Source organism: Tachysurus vachellii, chromosome 1, assembly GCF_030014155.1.
Source record: "Tachysurus vachellii isolate PV-2020 chromosome 1, HZAU_Pvac_v1, whole genome shotgun sequence".
Taxonomy (NCBI): domain Eukaryota; kingdom Metazoa; phylum Chordata; class Actinopteri; order Siluriformes; family Bagridae; genus Tachysurus; species Tachysurus vachellii.
Window position 1 is genome coordinate 115001 of NC_083460.1, and position 16981 is coordinate 131981.

Below are 16981 nucleotides of genomic sequence, written 5' to 3' on the forward strand. Positions count from 1 at the left end.
TTGCTTTAAAGCCTAATTATTGATTATGATGTGATTGTGACAGGGGGGTGGGAAGAGGTTTCAGGTTGGGGGGTAAAGAGTTTTTTCTGTCACCACTTTTGAATAAGAAACAATATCAAGGCTATAAAACTTGTCAAAACTCCGAATCACAAAAGTATCAGTGAGAAGTTGAGAACACGTTTAAACAGTGCAGACACTCGAACTTGACCACATCACATTTACTTTATTCATACTGCTTTATTAAGCCTGACTAGACGGTGGACTTGTGCTCAGGATTATTTATTTATGTATGTATTTATGTATTTATTTATTTATTTAGTTAGTTATTTGAGCGGCGTGTGGACGAATTGTTTCTACACACACACTATTTTATTTCTTGATAACAGACGGACTATAACACACCGATGCCATGAAAAACAGAGCGTTGCCATGGACACACAGGATTCTAACCATAGAGACGGAGCGCACTATTTTCTTTAGCGGAAACAATACAATTGTTTTTAAATCAATAAACTCCTTTTTAAATCATCATTTTGTGTCAAATTATTGATTTATTTGGTAGGTAACAATATAATAAGCGGGATCCGATTCACGGACCTGTAACTTGAGCAACAGCGAAGCCGCGAACTCGTGCTGAATATTTTAAAGACGTAACAGCTGATGAAAAAGCAGAGACAATTGTAGACGAAAATGAAGAGAGATTTTATCTTCATTTTTATTTTATACAAAACATTTTCGTCAACAATAATGCATGTTAATTTAGTCTTAGTCAGCGTTTTTGGACAGTGCTGCAGTCTTGTCATCGTCTCGTCTTAGTCATGAAAAAAAAGGTTGTTGACGAACATATTTCGTCTCGTCTAGTCTGACCAAATTAACACTACTGCAGGTGTTTAGTGTGAGGTTCAGTGTGTTATAATAATAAAGGTCTGCTGATGCTTAGATGCCCCCCATATGTGTCTCACACATGTCAGAGTCTTAATCTTGTTTAAGAATAATTATGTAGGTTAATGTTGATGTACACGCACATACGCGTGCGCCCGCGCACGCACGCACACACACACACACACACACACACACACACACACACACACAGAGTGGTAGTTATATCTCATGACCTGATCTGTAGTTAATCAGGATAACCTGGTGTATGTCATTGTGGACTGTGAGTAATGACAGCACTGCTGCTGACTCTGTGTACTGTGTGCGCGTGCGTGTGTGTGTGTGTGTGCGTGCGCGTGTGTGTGTGTGTGTGTGTGTTTGGTCAGTAAGTATGAAACTGGAGCCTTTCAGAGTTGCACAATTACAGGAAACTGCATAAACACATCAACAAATATCACTGCATTCCACAGAGAGACAGGAAGTCTAAAACACACACACGCGCACACACACACAAACACACACACCCAAATGGCTGTAGGACTGAGAACATACACACTGTACAAACTACACCAAATAAAACACACACTGTAACAAATCACAGATTTGTCTTTGGATAAAAGCATGGCAACTCACCTGTGGGGACAGACAGACAGACAGACAGGTGTGTGGGCAGACAGACAGACAGGTGTGTGGGCAGACAGACAGACAGGTGTGTGGGCAGACAGACAGACAGGTGTGTGGGCAGACAGACAGACAGACAGGTGTGCGGGCAGACAGACAGACAGGTGTGCGGGCAGACAGACAGACAGGTGTGCGGGCAGACAGATTATATTAAACAGTGACATTGTGCTTGTAAAGTTTTCACCATGCAGCTGCACAAGCCCTGTGTCTGTGTGAAGGATATAACTGATTTATACACTGATCAGAAGGTAATAAATGGTACTTGTGACTACATTACCCTGGCGTGTGTTTGTGTGTGCGTGCATCACTGACAGACGTAAATCTTTAAAAAAAAAAATTGTATTGCATTTATTTTTGCATTTTAATTATTGCATTTTAAATCCCCACACAGCCCTCACACTGCAATAAATAGTTGAACTTTAGTCGCACACCTAAAGCCATATGAAATATGTTTAGTAGTCTGGAATTGTGTGTGCACACTTTACCTGACAAGTGCTGTCACACCCAGTCATGTCGACACACTTGCTTTCAGGAGGGTGTGTGTGTGTGAGAGAGAGAGAGGCTGGAGCGAGCAAGCGAGCCTGCATAGGGTGTGGCCACTCTGTGTGTGTGTCTGTGTCTGTGTGTGTGTATGTCTGTCTGTGTGTGTGTATGTCTGTCTGTGTGTGTGTATGTCTGTCTGTGTGTGTGTATGTCTGTCTGTGTGTGTGTGTATGTCTGTGTGTGTGTGTGTATGTCTGTCTGTGTGTGTGTGTATGTCTGTCTGTGTGTGTGTGTATGTCTGTGTGTGTGTGTGTGTGTATGTATGTCTGTGTGTGTATGTCTGTGTGTGTGTGTATGTCTGTGTGTGTGTGTATGTCTGTGTGTGTGTATGTCTGTGAGTGTGTATGCCTCTGTGTCTGTGTGTGTGTGTGTCTTTTGTGTCTGTGTGTGTGTGTGTGTGTGTGTCTGTGTGGGTGACCTAAATATTTCTACATGACATCATTACTGTGTGAGTGGGCTTAGGGTTAGGGATGTGTTCAGAAGTGTCTAATACAATTCAGTGCATACGTGCAGCAAATTTTCTAACCCTAACTAAATGTCCTGTGTGTGTAGGAACCTGTAGTACTCATGACTGAAGGGATTCATTCACAAAGCTCAATGAACTCTTTGTGCATGTTTTATAAAATGTGTATTTGTGCCTGAGTTTGTGGTGTGTGTGTGTGTGTTTTTACTGTAATATCTGGTCTATATTTTTTAATCCATTATACTTTTATTATTGGCCCATGTGATGTGCAAGTGTGTTGACAACGTGGTTGGGTGGTGGTGGTGGTGTGTGTGTGTGTGTGCTGATGATTGTAATGGTTTTTGTTAAACACTCACACTGTGGTCTAATTTAGTGCTCTACATAGTGTGGCACAGGGAATATAAGTGATTTAGGACAAAGAATTGGCTGTTTCTTTTTGTGGATGTCATCAGTATAACTGCTTCCTGTTTCTGCTGTCACTTCCTGTGTTGCAGACATTCACGGCATGGTGTAACTCTCACCTGCGTAAAGCTGGAACTCAGATTGAGAACATTGAGGAGGACTTCAGAGATGGCCTGAAGCTCATGCTGCTGCTTGAGGTCATCTCAGGTGAGGCTGAATCTCCACCCACTCCATGTTTAATCATGCTGCAGTGCTGTTTTGTCCAATCTGAATGTTTGACTTCTACATGTCACGAGTCATTAATGTGTGTGGTCACTAGTGTAGCGTGTCACTAGTGTAGCGTGTCACTAGTGTAGCGTGTCACTAGTGTAGCGTGTCACTAGTGTAGCGTGTCACTAGTGTAGCGTGTCACTAGTGTAGCGTGTCACTAGTGTAGCGTGTCCCCGTCCTGAGGCAGAATGTGCTGAGAAAACATGTGTATGAAGTTCTGTGAGTGTTTGTGTGTGTCCCTGTGTGTAGGAGAGCGATTACCCAAACCTGAGCGAGGGAAGATGAGAGTGCACAAGATCAACAACGTCAACAAAGCACTTGACTTCATTGCCAGCAAAGGAGTCAAACTAGTATCTATTGGAGCTGAGGGTGAACACACAATCCCACTCACTCACTGCATACACACATTGTTACGAATACGTACTAAACACATCTGTGTGTTGTGTATTGTAGTGTGTATTATTGTAAGGGATGATGGCTCAGAGGATGGAGGCTATACAATCTACTCCCTCTGCTGGTTTCTGAAATAATATAGTTTAATTTTCTACAATGTGCTGGCAAAATGTTCAGCCTCCTATTTGTCTTACCTAAACACACACACACACACACACACACACACACACAGAGGTGTTATCAGTTAACCTCAAGAACACACAACAGCAGCTCCACTCATAAAATGCAGCATGATATTTTGTGTCTGTGTGTGTGTGTGTGTAGAAATTGTTGATGGTAATGTGAAGATGACCCTCGGTATGATCTGGACCATCATCCTCCGCTTTGCCATTCAGGATATCTCAGTGGAGGGTAAGACTCATCTGACTGTCCAACTCTGTCACACACTCTTTCTCACACACACTCCTTTATCTAACTGTTCTTTTGAAACCTAACTATACTGCATTGCAGGTAGTGAGCATTTTATACACACACACACAGACACACACACACACACACACACACACACACACACACACACACACAGACAGCTCTGTCTGTGATGTCCTCAGGGGAAGCAGAGAATGGAAAACAGCTGCAATGAAAACAAACCCCTTGTACATTGTGGCTACGATAGCAACAGGGTAGCGGCTACACAAGTTTGCTAGCAGTGCTAATAAATTGCTAGCGTGTTAGTGCTGGTCTGCTCTCGTCTCAACTGTGGTGTTCACCTTTAACATATTTCTTCATTCTTCTAGTTTACACACTAGCTCTGGGAATGTGAAGTGTGCACTTAACCACAAGCCCTAACGAGTATAAATCCTATTGTCTGTCTGTCTGTCTGTCTGTCACCCAGAGACCTCAGCTAAAGAGGGGTTGTTGTTGTGGTGTCAGAGGAAAACGGCTCCGTACAAAAACGTCAATGTACAGAACTTCCACATCAGGTACTTATTACTCCCCTCCACCCTCCACCCTACACTATGATCTATGAATTGATGGTTTATTCCTTTATGGAGATGCTAGAACCTATTGTGGGATTTCAAATGTGAATAAAAAAGATCAAATCCCTTGGAATAGTGACCTATGTGTTAAACGGTTCAGCTCATTATGTGTAATAACTTTAATCAGTGTGAACTAATCTCACTCAGTTATGTTATAAGTTTAATGTTTATTATGGGGTTAAGATTCTGATGGAGTGGTCAGATTAATTAAAAAGATTTAATGGAACACTCAGTAACACAAAATTGAATTCCATGCTGACACACACACATTCTCTATATAACACTGCCCCCTGTTGACCACTGCTGGAACATACACTACTACTAATCACCTTCTCATGTCTCTCTCTCTGCCTCTTTGTCCCTGTTTCGTTCATTCGTCTCTCTCCAGCTGGAAGGATGGTTTGGCCTTTAATGCTCTGATTCACAGACACAGACCTGAGCTTATCAACTACGACAAACTCCGCAAGGTAACAAACACACACACACACACACATGCAGGCACACACACTTTTGATTGTAAAGATGACATGAGACTTGGCGTGTGTGTGTGTGTGTGTAGGATGATCCTGTTACCAATCTGAACAATGCCTTTGAAGTGGCTGAGAAATACCTGGACATTCCCAAGATGCTGGATGCAGAGGGTATGAGCTCCTCATACTGTGTGTGTGTGTGTGTGTGTGTGTGTGTGTGCGCTTGGCTGTGGGAGAATGTATCTGCGTTTGTGTTTTTAATGTGTGTATCTCCCTGCGCTTGTGTGTGCATGTATGCATGAGTAAGCTGTTCTGTACCTGTGTGATCTCTCTATCTCTCTCTCTCTATCTCTCTCACTCACTCTCTATCTCTCTCACTCACTCTCTATCTCTCTCACTCTCTCTCTCTCTCTCTCTATCTCTCTCACTCTCTCTCTCTCTCTCTCTCTCTGTCTCTCTCTCTCTCTCTCTCTCTCTCTCTCTCTGTCACTCTCTCTCTCTCTCTCTGTCACTCTCTCTCTCTGTCACTCTCTCTCTCTCTCTGTCTCTCCCTCTCTATCACTCTCTCTCTCTCTCTGTCTGTCTCTCTCTCTCTCATTCTCTCTGTCACTCTCTCATTCTCTCTGTCACTCTCTCTGTGTGTCTCTCTCTCTCTCTGTCTCTCTCTCTCTCTCATTCTCTCTGTCACTCTCTCATTCTCTCTGTCACTCTCTCTCACTCTCTCTCTCGCTCTCTCACTCTCTCTCTGTCTCTCACTCACTCTCTCTGTCCCCCCCCCCCCTTTGTCTGTGTGTGTGCACTTGTATATAACGTGTGTTTCCCCACAGACATAGTGAACACAGCTCGTCCTGATGAGAAAGCTATAATGACTTATGTGTCCAGTTTCTACCATGCATTTTCTGGAGCACAGAAGGTACCACCACCTGACCTTTGACCCCTTTGACCACTCGTGCCCCTTGTGCTCTCTCCAGCATGGCTTTCCCCTCATGTGGACTTGTGCTTTTTCACTCTCTCTCCTGGGGTCGTCATGGTGATTTACCAGGGCTTTTACTCTTACACAGTGAGGGGTGGGGCTTCTGCAGACTAAGGAGCCAATAAAATCCCTCATTGTGTGTCAGCTGACACGACTGCTCACTGAACACACATTGCTTCACCGCTTCTTTCTCTCTCTCTTTTCCTCTATCTCTCTCTCCTCCCTCCCCCCACCCCACTCTCTTTCCTACACGTCTATCTCTGTGCTGTGCTGTAGATATCGTCGGTACGCTCAGGCCGGATGAGAAGGCTATAATGACGTACGTTTCCTGCTTCTATCACGCCTTCTCTGGTGCTCAGAAGGTGAGGATTATTTCCTAACCTTACCTCTGACCTTTGGGCTTTCACTGCAGCTCAACACTCAACTCACTCTGCTCTTATAGTTTCCTTTAAGATTACTATGGGTAAAACTGATTCCAAAAGTTTTGGCACTCCACTTATCATCCCATTCATGGGTGCTGTAGAGGGTGCCATTACTTTTAGTTCCTAACCAGGGTCGCTGTATGAATGGTACTGAGAGCCATGATGTAATATCTGTGGTGGTTGTTTGTGAGACCCAGAGTGTGTCAAGCTTCAAAATCATTTCATATTAAAATAAAAAAACAATTTATTAATATAACTGATTAAGCTATTAACTGATAGCTGTAGCTCTTATCATTAATATGAGTTATAAATATAAAAGCACCTACTGTAACTTTAACCCTAGGGTTAGGGATGATGTGTGTTTGGAACCAAGCCAGAAGAATGACAGGAAGTGTTAAATGTTTGTGCGGCTTGATGGACTGATTGGAACTCACTGTGTTTTATTTTGTCATTTATTTATTTTCTTCTTTTTTATAATATTCTTTATTTCAGTGTTTATTATGAGCTCCTGAAGAGGTACACAAACCCAGAATGCATTTTGGTGTTTGCTTTAAAAAAAAAAAAAAAAAGATAATACTCAGCATGCAGACTTTAAACACACACATTGTTTTGGAGTTTAGCATCTCACCCTTTCACTAATGCTAGTGGTGTTAGCATGCAGCATTGCTTACTCTGTTAGACTGACTAGGAGCTAACGTTTAGGGTCATTCAGGTGTGTGTTCAGCTGGCATGTGTTGATATTCTACTCCCATTATACACAGATGTAGCACAAGGCAGCTCCGTTTAAAAAAAAAAAAAACTAAAATCTATTTATTGTGATTTACAGAAGTTTGGATGTAAACACTGGTTAGATCGTTGTTTTGATCGTGAGTCGTTCTATAGTGCTGACAACAGATGAGTGAAAACACGTTAGAAATGTGTTTGTTCAGTTTGGGGTTATAATCAGTGTAATGTGGTGTGCTGCAGTGTCACAGCTCATCACAGCACTTGTTAACTCATGTTATTTGGTGAGTGACAGGATGAAAGGCACTCACCCCCAGACTCACCCCCAGACTCACCCCCAGACTCACCCCCAGACTCACACCCAGACAAAAGCACTCACAAGGCACCATGGAGTCTCACCTATGTGATGTCACATATCTGATCATCAGCACATGCCTAAGTGTTGAACACTGTGTGTTTGTGCACATTCAAACTACATGACTGATATCACCTTCTCTGACAAACCCCATCTCTCTGTCTCACACACACACACTCTCTCTCACACACACACATCGCACACACATAGAGTATGGTTACAGTAAGCAGACAGTTAGTGAAGTGTACACACACTGAAGAGCAGATATACCTGTAGGTCAGGTGTGTTGTCCGTCCTCACCGCAGATTACTGGTGCACGTGTGTGTTTGTGAGAGACATGAAGATTGACAGTCTTTACACACCACTGAGTCTTCTGCTCTCTTATAGGCCGAGACAGCAGCTAATCGCATCTGTAAGGTTCTCGCGGTCAATCAGGAGAACGAACAACTGATGGAGGACTACGAGAAACTCGCCAGTGATGTGAGTACTGTGTGTGTGTGTGTGTATGTGTGTGTATGTGTGTGTGTACACAATTAATTGCTTATAATTTCTGTTGTTCCTTACTCGTGTGTGTGTGTGTAGTTGTTGGAGTGGATCAGGAGAACAATCCCATGGCTGGAGAACAGAGCTCCAGAAAAGACAATGGTTGAGATGCAGCAGAAGCTGGAGGACTTCAGAGATTATCGTAGAGTTCATAAACCTCCTAAAGTCCAGGAGAAATGTCAGCTAGAGATCAACTTTAACACGCTGCAGACCAAACTGCGGCTCAGTAACCGGCCGGCGTTCATGCCCTCTGAGGGGAAGATGGTGTCTGTAAGTCACCCAGGCTCTAAATACCTCACACACAACACTTAAACATAGGCTCTGTGTCTCACACACACCTTCAGTGTATAAATAAGATGTGATTGTGTGGTCAGGACATTAATGGGGCGTGGCATAATCTGGAGGGGGCGGAGAAAGGCTATGAGGAATGGCTACTGAATGAAATTCGCCGACTGGAGAGACTCGATCACCTTGCTGAGAAATTCCGCCAGAAAGCAGCTATACATGAGAGCTGGACTGATGGTACACACACCCACATGTCTATGAGAATTCCACACCAATTCCTGTATGTTGATTAAACTGAACACCTGTTTATTTATAGGGAAGGAGAACATGTTGAATCAGAAGGACTATGAGAGAGCATCTCTGTCTGAGATTAAAGCTCTGCTGAAGAAACATGAGGCATTTGAGAGTGACCTCGCTGCTCACCAGGACCGTGTGGAGCAGATCGCTGCCATCGCACAGGAACTCAAGTACACACACTGTTGACCGCTTTACACACTTCTCAAGGAGCTCTGAGAGAAACACAATCTGTAGCTTGTGTGTTGTGTCTGTGTGTTACAGTGAGCTGGACTACTACGACTCTCCAAGTGTAAATGCTCGATGTCAGAAGATCTGTGAGCAGTGGGACGTGCTGGGAGCTCTGACCCAGAACCGCAGAGAGTCACTCGAGGTGAAAACACAAAGAGAAAGAACACTGCAGTCATGTATTATAGTAGTAGTATTATTATACAGAGGCTTCTTATAAAGAGAAATGAAGTGTATTTGGACAAACAATAAACTACCCCACACCTGCAGAGGGCAACAAAGTGCAGCTTTACACACACACACACACACACACACACACACACACACACACACACATTATGCAGAAGTACAATAACAATAATGACTTGAACAAAGTATTTTAATTCAGCTTGGAGTTTAGAAGCTTGAGGCTTTACATGGATTCAGCATCTAAGTTTGTACAAATCATTCTGTGTGTGTGTGTGTGTGTGTGTGTGTGTAGAGGACAGAGAAACAGCTGGAGTCCATTGATGAGCTTTATCTGGAGTACGCAAAGCGAGCAGCTCCATTTAATAACTGGATGGAGGGAGCGATGGAGGACCTGCAGGACATGTTCATAGTGCACAACATTGAGGAGATACAGGTACCTCCTGTCTGCCACTTAGGCACTTACTCTGGCTGTCTGTCTTTTTGCATTGTTGTTTAAGGCTGTCTCACTCTCCCTGTCTCACTCTCCCTGTCTCACTCTCCCTGCCTCACTCTCCCTGTCTCACTCTCCCTGTCTCACTCTCCCTGTCTCACTCTCCCTGTCTCACTCTCCCTGCCTCACTCTCCCTGCCTCACTCTCCCTGCCTCACTCTCCCTGTCTCATTCACTGTCCAGGGTTTGATCACAGCCCATGAGCAATTTAAGGCGACTCTCCCGGAGGCCAATAAGGAGCGGGAGGCGATTCAGGCTATTCAGGCTGAGGTGCAGAAGATTGCACAGTATAACGGCATCAAGCTCAGCGGCACCAACCCCTATACCACTATCACACCCAGCAGCATCGACAGCAAGTGGGACAAGGTACACACACACACACACAAACACAGTGTACGGTCACAGAGAATACACCACACTAGTAGCTTATGGCCTATATGCGGATGGTGTGTGTGCAGGTGCAGCAGTTGGTCCCTCAGCGTGATGGAGCTCTGCAGGAGGAGCTCAGCCGTCAAAAGTCTAACGATCATCTGAGACGCCAGTTTGCCAACCAGGCTAACATGGTGGGACCCTGGATCCAGAACAAGATGGAGGTACACACTTATCAACTCATTTTAAATTCCTGGTTTGTTTCTGCTTCTGTGGATAGGCGGTGAAACAGAACCTAAATGTGAGACAGTTAAAGGTTCTCACACGGTTAAAGGTTCTCACACGGTTAAAGGTTCTCACACAGTTAAAGGTTCTCACACAGTTAAAGGTTCTCACACAGTTAAAGGTTCTCACACAGTTAAAGGTTCTCACACGGTTAAAGGTTCTCACACGGTTAAAGGTTCTCACACAGTTAAAGGTTCTCACACAGTTAAAGGCCATGGTTAAGCCCGTCAGCGTAAATCTGTGTAAATAAAGTTAGCACATCCCTAATTGTGTGTGCAGGAGATTGGACGGATATCGATTGAGATGAACGGCACTCTGGAGGATCAGCTAACTCATCTGCGTCAGTATGAACAGAGCATCATCGAGTACAAGCCCAACATCGAGCAGTTGGAGGGAAATCATCAGCTCATCCAGGAGGCGCTCATCTTTGACAACAAATACACTGCTTACACCATGGAGGTAAACACACACACACACACACACACACCTTCAGCTCATCTGTTACTGTAGGGTAAAAATTGGATTTATAATCTCACTCTCCCCCTCCCTCTCTCCCCCTCTCTCTCTCGCCCTCCCTCTCTCTCTCGCCCTCCCTCTCTCTCTCTCCCCCTCTCTCTCCCCCCTCTGTCTCTCTCCCTCTCTCGCCCTCTCTCTCCCCCCCTTCTCTCTCTCTCTCTCCCCTCTCTCTCCCCCTCTCTCTCTCTCCCTCGCTCCCTATCTCGCCCTCTCTCTCTCTCTCTCTCTCTCTCTCTCTCTCCCTCTTGCCCCCCCCTCTCTCCCTCCCTCTCCCTCTCTCTCTCGCAGCACCTACGTGTAGGATGGGAGCAGCTCCTCACCACAATCGCTCGCACCATTAATGAAATTGAGAACCAGATTCTGACCCGTGACGCTAAAGGCATCAGTCAGGAGCAGCTCCATGAGTACAGAGCCTCCTTCAACCACTTTGACAAGGTCACTTATACACACAAGCGCACACCAACACACACAGGCCATTTTTACATGATGCAGTTTTAAACTCTGAGGTGGTTATGAGCTGAGACACACTGCTCACATGACAGTAACGACCGGATGTGAATGTGTGTGTCATGGAGAGATGAACCTCAGCAGCCGAATACATTGTTTATTTGTTCTTGTAAAGTCACATGATCATCAGATACTTCTCTGTCCTTCAGGTCAGGCCCTGAAATGATTTATAGTGAATTTTGTGATATGATGAGAATCATGTCTATGACAGTGTAAACCACTGGACACAAAAGTGAGTACACCCCAAGTGAAAATGTCCAAATTGGGCCTAAAGTGTCAATATTTTGTGTGGTCACCATTATTGTCCAGCACTGCCTTAACCCTCTTGGGCATGGAGTTCACCAGAGCGTCACAGAGAGTCCTGTTCCACTCCTCCATGATGACATCACTTTGCCGCCACACACACTTGACACCATCTGAACCATATAAGTTTATCTTGGTCTCATCAGACCACAGAACATGGTTTCAGTAATCCATGTCCTTAGTCTGCTTGTCTTCAGCTAACTGTTTGTGGGCTTTCTTGTGCATAATCATAAGAAGAAGCTTCCTTCTGGGACGACAGCCATGCAGACCAATCTGATGCAGTGTGTGGCGTCTGGTCTGCGCACTGACAGGCTGACACCCCCACCCCCACCCCTTCTACCTCTGCAGCAATGCTGGCAGCATTCATAAATCTGTTTCCCGAACACAACCACGATCGTAGCGAGACCTGTTCTGGGTGGAACCTGTTGGATTAAACCTCTGTATGGTCTTGGCCACCGTGCTGCAGCTCAGTTTCAGGATCTTGGCAATCTTCTTATAGGCTACGCCATCTTTATGTAGAGCAACAATTCTTTTATTCAGATCCTCAGTGAGTTCTTTGCCATGAGGTGCCATGTTGAGCTTCCAGTGACCAGTATGAGAAATTTAACACAGCTTCTCTGTTATACAAGCTGCACACTCACTACTTTACACTGGAGCACAGAGTCATTACTTCAGTGTTGTCACAAGAAAAGGTGTAATACAATATTTACAAAAATGTGAGGGGTGTAATCACTTCTGTCAGATACTGTGTGTGTGTGTGTGTGTGTGTGTGTGTGTGTGTGTGTGTGTGTGTGTGTGTGTGTGTGTGTGTGTGTGTGAAATGTCCAGCATGTCACTGCATCATCATTAGGTTTCCTTTATTGAATACAGAATTGCTTTTGTTTATTTATTTCATGTATTTTAAAAAGTTAATATTTAGAACACACAGTTTTTATACTTTAATGTGAACAGTTTAAACTGTTAGATTTTTCTATAATTACCCATCATACCTTTAGTTTAGTTTGATGTCCATGTCATTTGTTTCCCCCTTTTATGTCTTCATGTCCATCCCATGCATGATGTTGTGTGATGTCCATCTGCATCTGTTCTGTGCTCAATGCGGTGTGATTGGTTGTTCCGGTGTGATCTGTCGTGTGATTGGCCGACTGCAGGACCACAGCGGCACATTGATAGCCGAGGAGTTCAAGGCATGTTTGATCAGTCTCGGTTACGACGTGGAGAACAACAAACAGGTAACCAGCTTAAGAAGCGGACATGCTGCTGCTCCTCGCTGAATGAGCGTTCTTATGTTCTTATGCTTTTCTTTGCGCCTTCAGCTGCTTGTGACACAGTCGAACCACACCAGCCCCTTCCCATCCTTGCTATTACCCTCCTCCACTTGTTACACTACCCTCTGCTGCCCAGCTCAGCGCTGATGTCTCTAACACTGCTCTTCTGTTTTTCCCCTCATTCTGCCATGTCTGTCCATTTCCATCTGTCTTGCCTGGCAATTACATATTCGTCTCCTCTTCTGTCTCACTTTGTGGCTGCATTCCTTCCTCTTCCTCATCCCTCACCCTCTCGCCGTACAGAAGCGCACTGGGATCATGGACTTGGACGATTTCCGCGCGCTGCTCATTTCCACTGGCAACAGCCTGGTACTCTGTCTCACTCTGTAAATCTCTCTCATGCTGATGTGCTGAATGTTCTCACTACTTATATTTTTATTTCTGCCTGTAATACAGATAATAACACTGTGAAACAGTTCTCAATGAAATCAGTGGGGAAAATATATATATATTTGTACTGTTGTGTGTGAGTGTGATACCGTGAGATGTTTGGATTGGGTTGACCTTTCTATCCCTGTTGCCAGGGCGATGCTGAGTTTGCCCGCATTATGGCCATTGTGGACCCCAACAACACTGGGGCTGTGACCTTCCAGGCCTTCATCGACTTCATGTCCAGGGAAACGACAGACACGGACACAGCAGACCAGGTCATTGCCTCCTTCAAGATCCTCGCTGGAGACAAGGTATGTGTCTGTGTGTGTGTGTCTCTGTCTGTGTGTGTGTCTGTCTGTCTGTGTGTGTGTCTGTCTGTGTGTGTGTCTGTCTGTCTGTGTGTGTGTCTGTCTGTCTGTGTGTGTGTCTGTCTGTCTGTGTGTGTGTCTGTCTGTCTGTGTGTGTGTGTCTGTCTGTCTGTGTGTGTGTCTGTCTGTCTGTCTGTGTGTGTGTCTGTCTGTCTGTGTGTGTCTCTGTCTGTCTGTGTGTGTCTCTGTCTGTCTGTGTGTGTCTCTGTCTGTCTGTGTGTGTCTCTGTCTGTCTGTGTGTGTCTCTGTCTGTCTGTGTGTGTCTCTGTCTGTCTGTGTGTGTCTCTGTCTGTCTGTGTGTGTCTCTGTCTGTCTGTGTGTGTCTCTGTCTGTCTGTGTGTGTCTCTGTCTGTGTCTCTCTGTGTGTGTCTCTGTCTGTGTCTCTCTGTGTGTGTGTGTCTGTCTGTGTCTCTCTGTGTGTGTGTGTGTGTGTCTGTCTGTGTGCGTGTGTGTGTCTGTCTGTGTGCGTGTGTGTGTCTGTCTGTGTGCGTGTGTGTTTGTCTGTCTGTGTGCGTGTGTGTGTCTGTCTGTGTGCGTGTGTGTGTCTGTCTGTGTGCGTGCGTGTGTGTCTGTCTGTGTGTGTGCGTGTGTGTCTGTGTGTGTGCGTGTCTGTGTGCATGTCTGTCTGTGTATAAAATGCCATAAGGTCGGTGCTTTATGTTTAAATTTGCTTTGGAACCTACAGATCACCTGCTGAGAGATTAAAGGTGATGAAATCATTAAGAAGTTTAAACACTGGACTGTAACCTGTAACTAACTGTCTGTCTGTCTGTCTGTCTGTCTGTCTGTCTGTAGAATTACATCACTGCAGAGGAGTTGAGGCGTGAGCTGCCCCCAGATCAGGCTGAATACTGTATCTCCCGCATGGCGCCCTACAGAGGGAGTGACGCTGTGCCCGGTGCCCTCGACTACATGTCTTTCTCCACCGCTCTGTATGGAGAGAGCGACCTCTAAAAGGGCCCTAGTTCTGGCTCACTCCTCCATCTCCACCTTTCCACTTCTACATCTCCATTTCCTGTCCTCCATCTCTTTTCCTTCAAAAAAGGGTGGAGTTTTATGGGACTAAAAGCACATCTGAGGGGTGGGGCCAGTGTCTGCAATGTGTTCATGTGTGTGTGCGTGTATGTGTGACAGGAAGTGATGGGTGGGTGGGTGGGGGGGAGTGTTCTTAGAAACATCGCTCACTTCTTAGTGTTCATTCAGATAAATGGATACAATTATTTTCTTTATAATTTAGTATTAATTAGTTATGAGATTTCTCACCAGCAGGAGTGTGTGTAGTAAATTGGGTCAGAAATGAATTAAAAAGAATTTGAAATAGATTATTAGTGTGAACGTTGGTGCTGTAGCGAAATCTGGGTTTCAGCCTTGTTTCAAATACACAACACACAGCGAGTGCAAGTTATTCCCATTATTATACCTGCTTATGTTTTGTTTGTTGCTATGGTTAAGGTGTGGGCGGGGCTTAGTGAGGGTTTGACCAATAGACCAGTACAAGGAAAGAACATGGTATGGGTGGAGTGAGCTGGGAAATAAAATGGATAAGAGTTAAGGTGGTGTGTGTGTGTGTGAGAGAGCGCACTCCACTCTGGTCTCTGTTATTGTATTGATTTCCTTGCTGCAGTGTGAGTTGTGGGTTTTTCTGTGCTGTACATAGTCATTGTGTTAACACACACACACACACACACTCTCTGTAATAAACCATGATGCAGCAGCTTTACAAATTACATTATAACATAAAATAAACTTTGCGCTTGGCCAGGCATGTGCCGATCCATGGTAATCTTTCATATCATGATATTTGTAAGTTTTTATCAGTTTATGTTGATATAGAAAGTTTGTATTTAAAGAAAAAAAAAAAAGATTATATTCTTTAAAAAAAATCCTCATTCACCAGGTTTTTCACACTCGTGTAGCGTACAGAACTCTGGGGTTGTTCATGATTCACTGAGGAACATGTGCTATATATGTGTCAAAATAAGGGACCGACTCCTCTTAGCATGCTCCCTACTTAGGCAGACTACTGACCCCTTAGTTAGAAATAGGCTGCCTAGGTAGTGAGCAAGTGTTTTCAAATGACCCTTGAGGAGAATCTTTTAACTCTGGGGATTATAAACCACAGCTGATGATCGGCACATGCCTATGCTGTTATACTGTACGTTGGGGCGGAGACACGTGTGGTGAATTAATGCTAAAGCACACGGCCTGTGCTCACTTCTCCTCTTGTCCACTCCTCCAGGACTGAAGCATGGTCCTGAAGTCCTGCCATCTTATATGAAGATTGTGAAGTTGTGTTTGGGGTGGAGGGGTTGGGGGAATGGAGTGGGCAGGGTCTTAATGAACATTCCATTATGTCTTAATGATCAAATTAAATTGCTGTCTAATGATCTATGCAAATTATCATTATTAATATTTACAATGATGGGGTGACTATAACTGTACTGGAGAAATTGGTGAATAAACACAAGTGACAGAGGAAAGTGTGTCTGACTGGTTTCCCTTCACCCTGCAGCTCCATAATCACTGTAATTATTTTATCAGAATTCTGTTTGAAATATTATTGAGCTGTAAAGTGAATTCTGAAGATTTTTAACGTTTCTACATTTCTAATAAAATGTTAAAAGAGGACAGAAAACTGAATGAATCAAAGCTACTTAAAACACATTAAACCTCCATAAACATGGTGTGTGTGTGAGAGAGAGAGAGGTGGCGCTAGAGAGAGACACTGTTAATATTGTGCTGTGATCATGTGACACTCAGTGATCCTGACATCATCTACCCAAAATGCAAAGCGGGACTCAACATACACAGAGCAACAGAGAAATGTGATCAGCTCTGTCCTGTGGCTGTGTCCCAAAGCGTAAGTTGTTGGTGAATACAAACGATCACACGTCATTTATTTTGCTTCCAGTGTGTCAAAGGTCAGATCTCAGATGTTTCCCAGAACACAGCAGTGAGACAGCCTCAGCTCACATGGTACAGTCATCTGTACAGCCTTATTGTGTGTGTGTGTGTGTGTGAGTGTGTGTGAGTGAGAGAGAGATTTAAAATGAGCTGAAAGTCTCAGAGTTTCCCATGACTTACAAACTCTCCTGAGACACAGAGTTCAGTTGATACTTTAGTGGTTCAAATGTTTAAAATTTAGTAATAAAATACAAGTTATTTTTAAATGTTTGTTATAAAGTGTGTTTTATCTCCTCTTTTTTCTCAGGTCCACTTTAATTTATTTAAAGTCTTTCACAGTAACTTAGCTCATTGTTCACACGTCTGTCTCTCTGTCAGTCTCTTTGT

The 16981-nt window shown here is 44.3% G+C and overlaps 1 protein-coding gene across 3 annotated transcripts in view; it reads left to right on the top strand.

Moving 5' to 3' along the window:
• Positions 1-16170, top strand: part of LOC132843449 (alpha-actinin-4) — a 26270-nt gene extending 10100 nt beyond the window's left edge. For 2 of the 3 annotated variants that reach the window (XM_060866786.1, XM_060866767.1), the window contains 20 exons: positions 3061-3175; positions 3488-3607; positions 3956-4042; positions 4527-4614; positions 5060-5138; positions 5231-5312; positions 5969-6054; positions 8002-8094; positions 8197-8427; positions 8532-8679; positions 8759-8909; positions 9001-9109; positions 9446-9586; positions 9826-10008; positions 10101-10235; positions 10576-10755; positions 11101-11247; positions 12774-12854; positions 13475-13633; positions 14486-16170. In XM_060866786.1, coding sequence (XP_060722769.1) covers positions 3061-3175; positions 3488-3607; positions 3956-4042; positions 4527-4614; positions 5060-5138; positions 5231-5312; positions 5969-6054; positions 8002-8094; positions 8197-8427; positions 8532-8679; positions 8759-8909; positions 9001-9109; positions 9446-9586; positions 9826-10008; positions 10101-10235; positions 10576-10755; positions 11101-11247; positions 12774-12854; positions 13475-13633; positions 14486-14644 — 2574 coding nt within the window. In that variant the 3' untranslated portion in view covers positions 14645-16170. Of the gene's footprint in view, positions 1-3060; positions 3176-3487; positions 3608-3955; positions 4043-4526; positions 4615-5059; positions 5139-5230; positions 5313-5968; positions 6055-6390; positions 6477-8001; positions 8095-8196; positions 8428-8531; positions 8680-8758; positions 8910-9000; positions 9110-9445; positions 9587-9825; positions 10009-10100; positions 10236-10575; positions 10756-11100; positions 11248-12773; positions 12855-13474; positions 13634-14485 lie in introns of all 3 variants that reach the window. The other variant, XM_060866776.1, reaches the window with a different exon arrangement.
• The last annotated feature ends 811 nt before the right edge of the window (positions 16171-16981 follow it).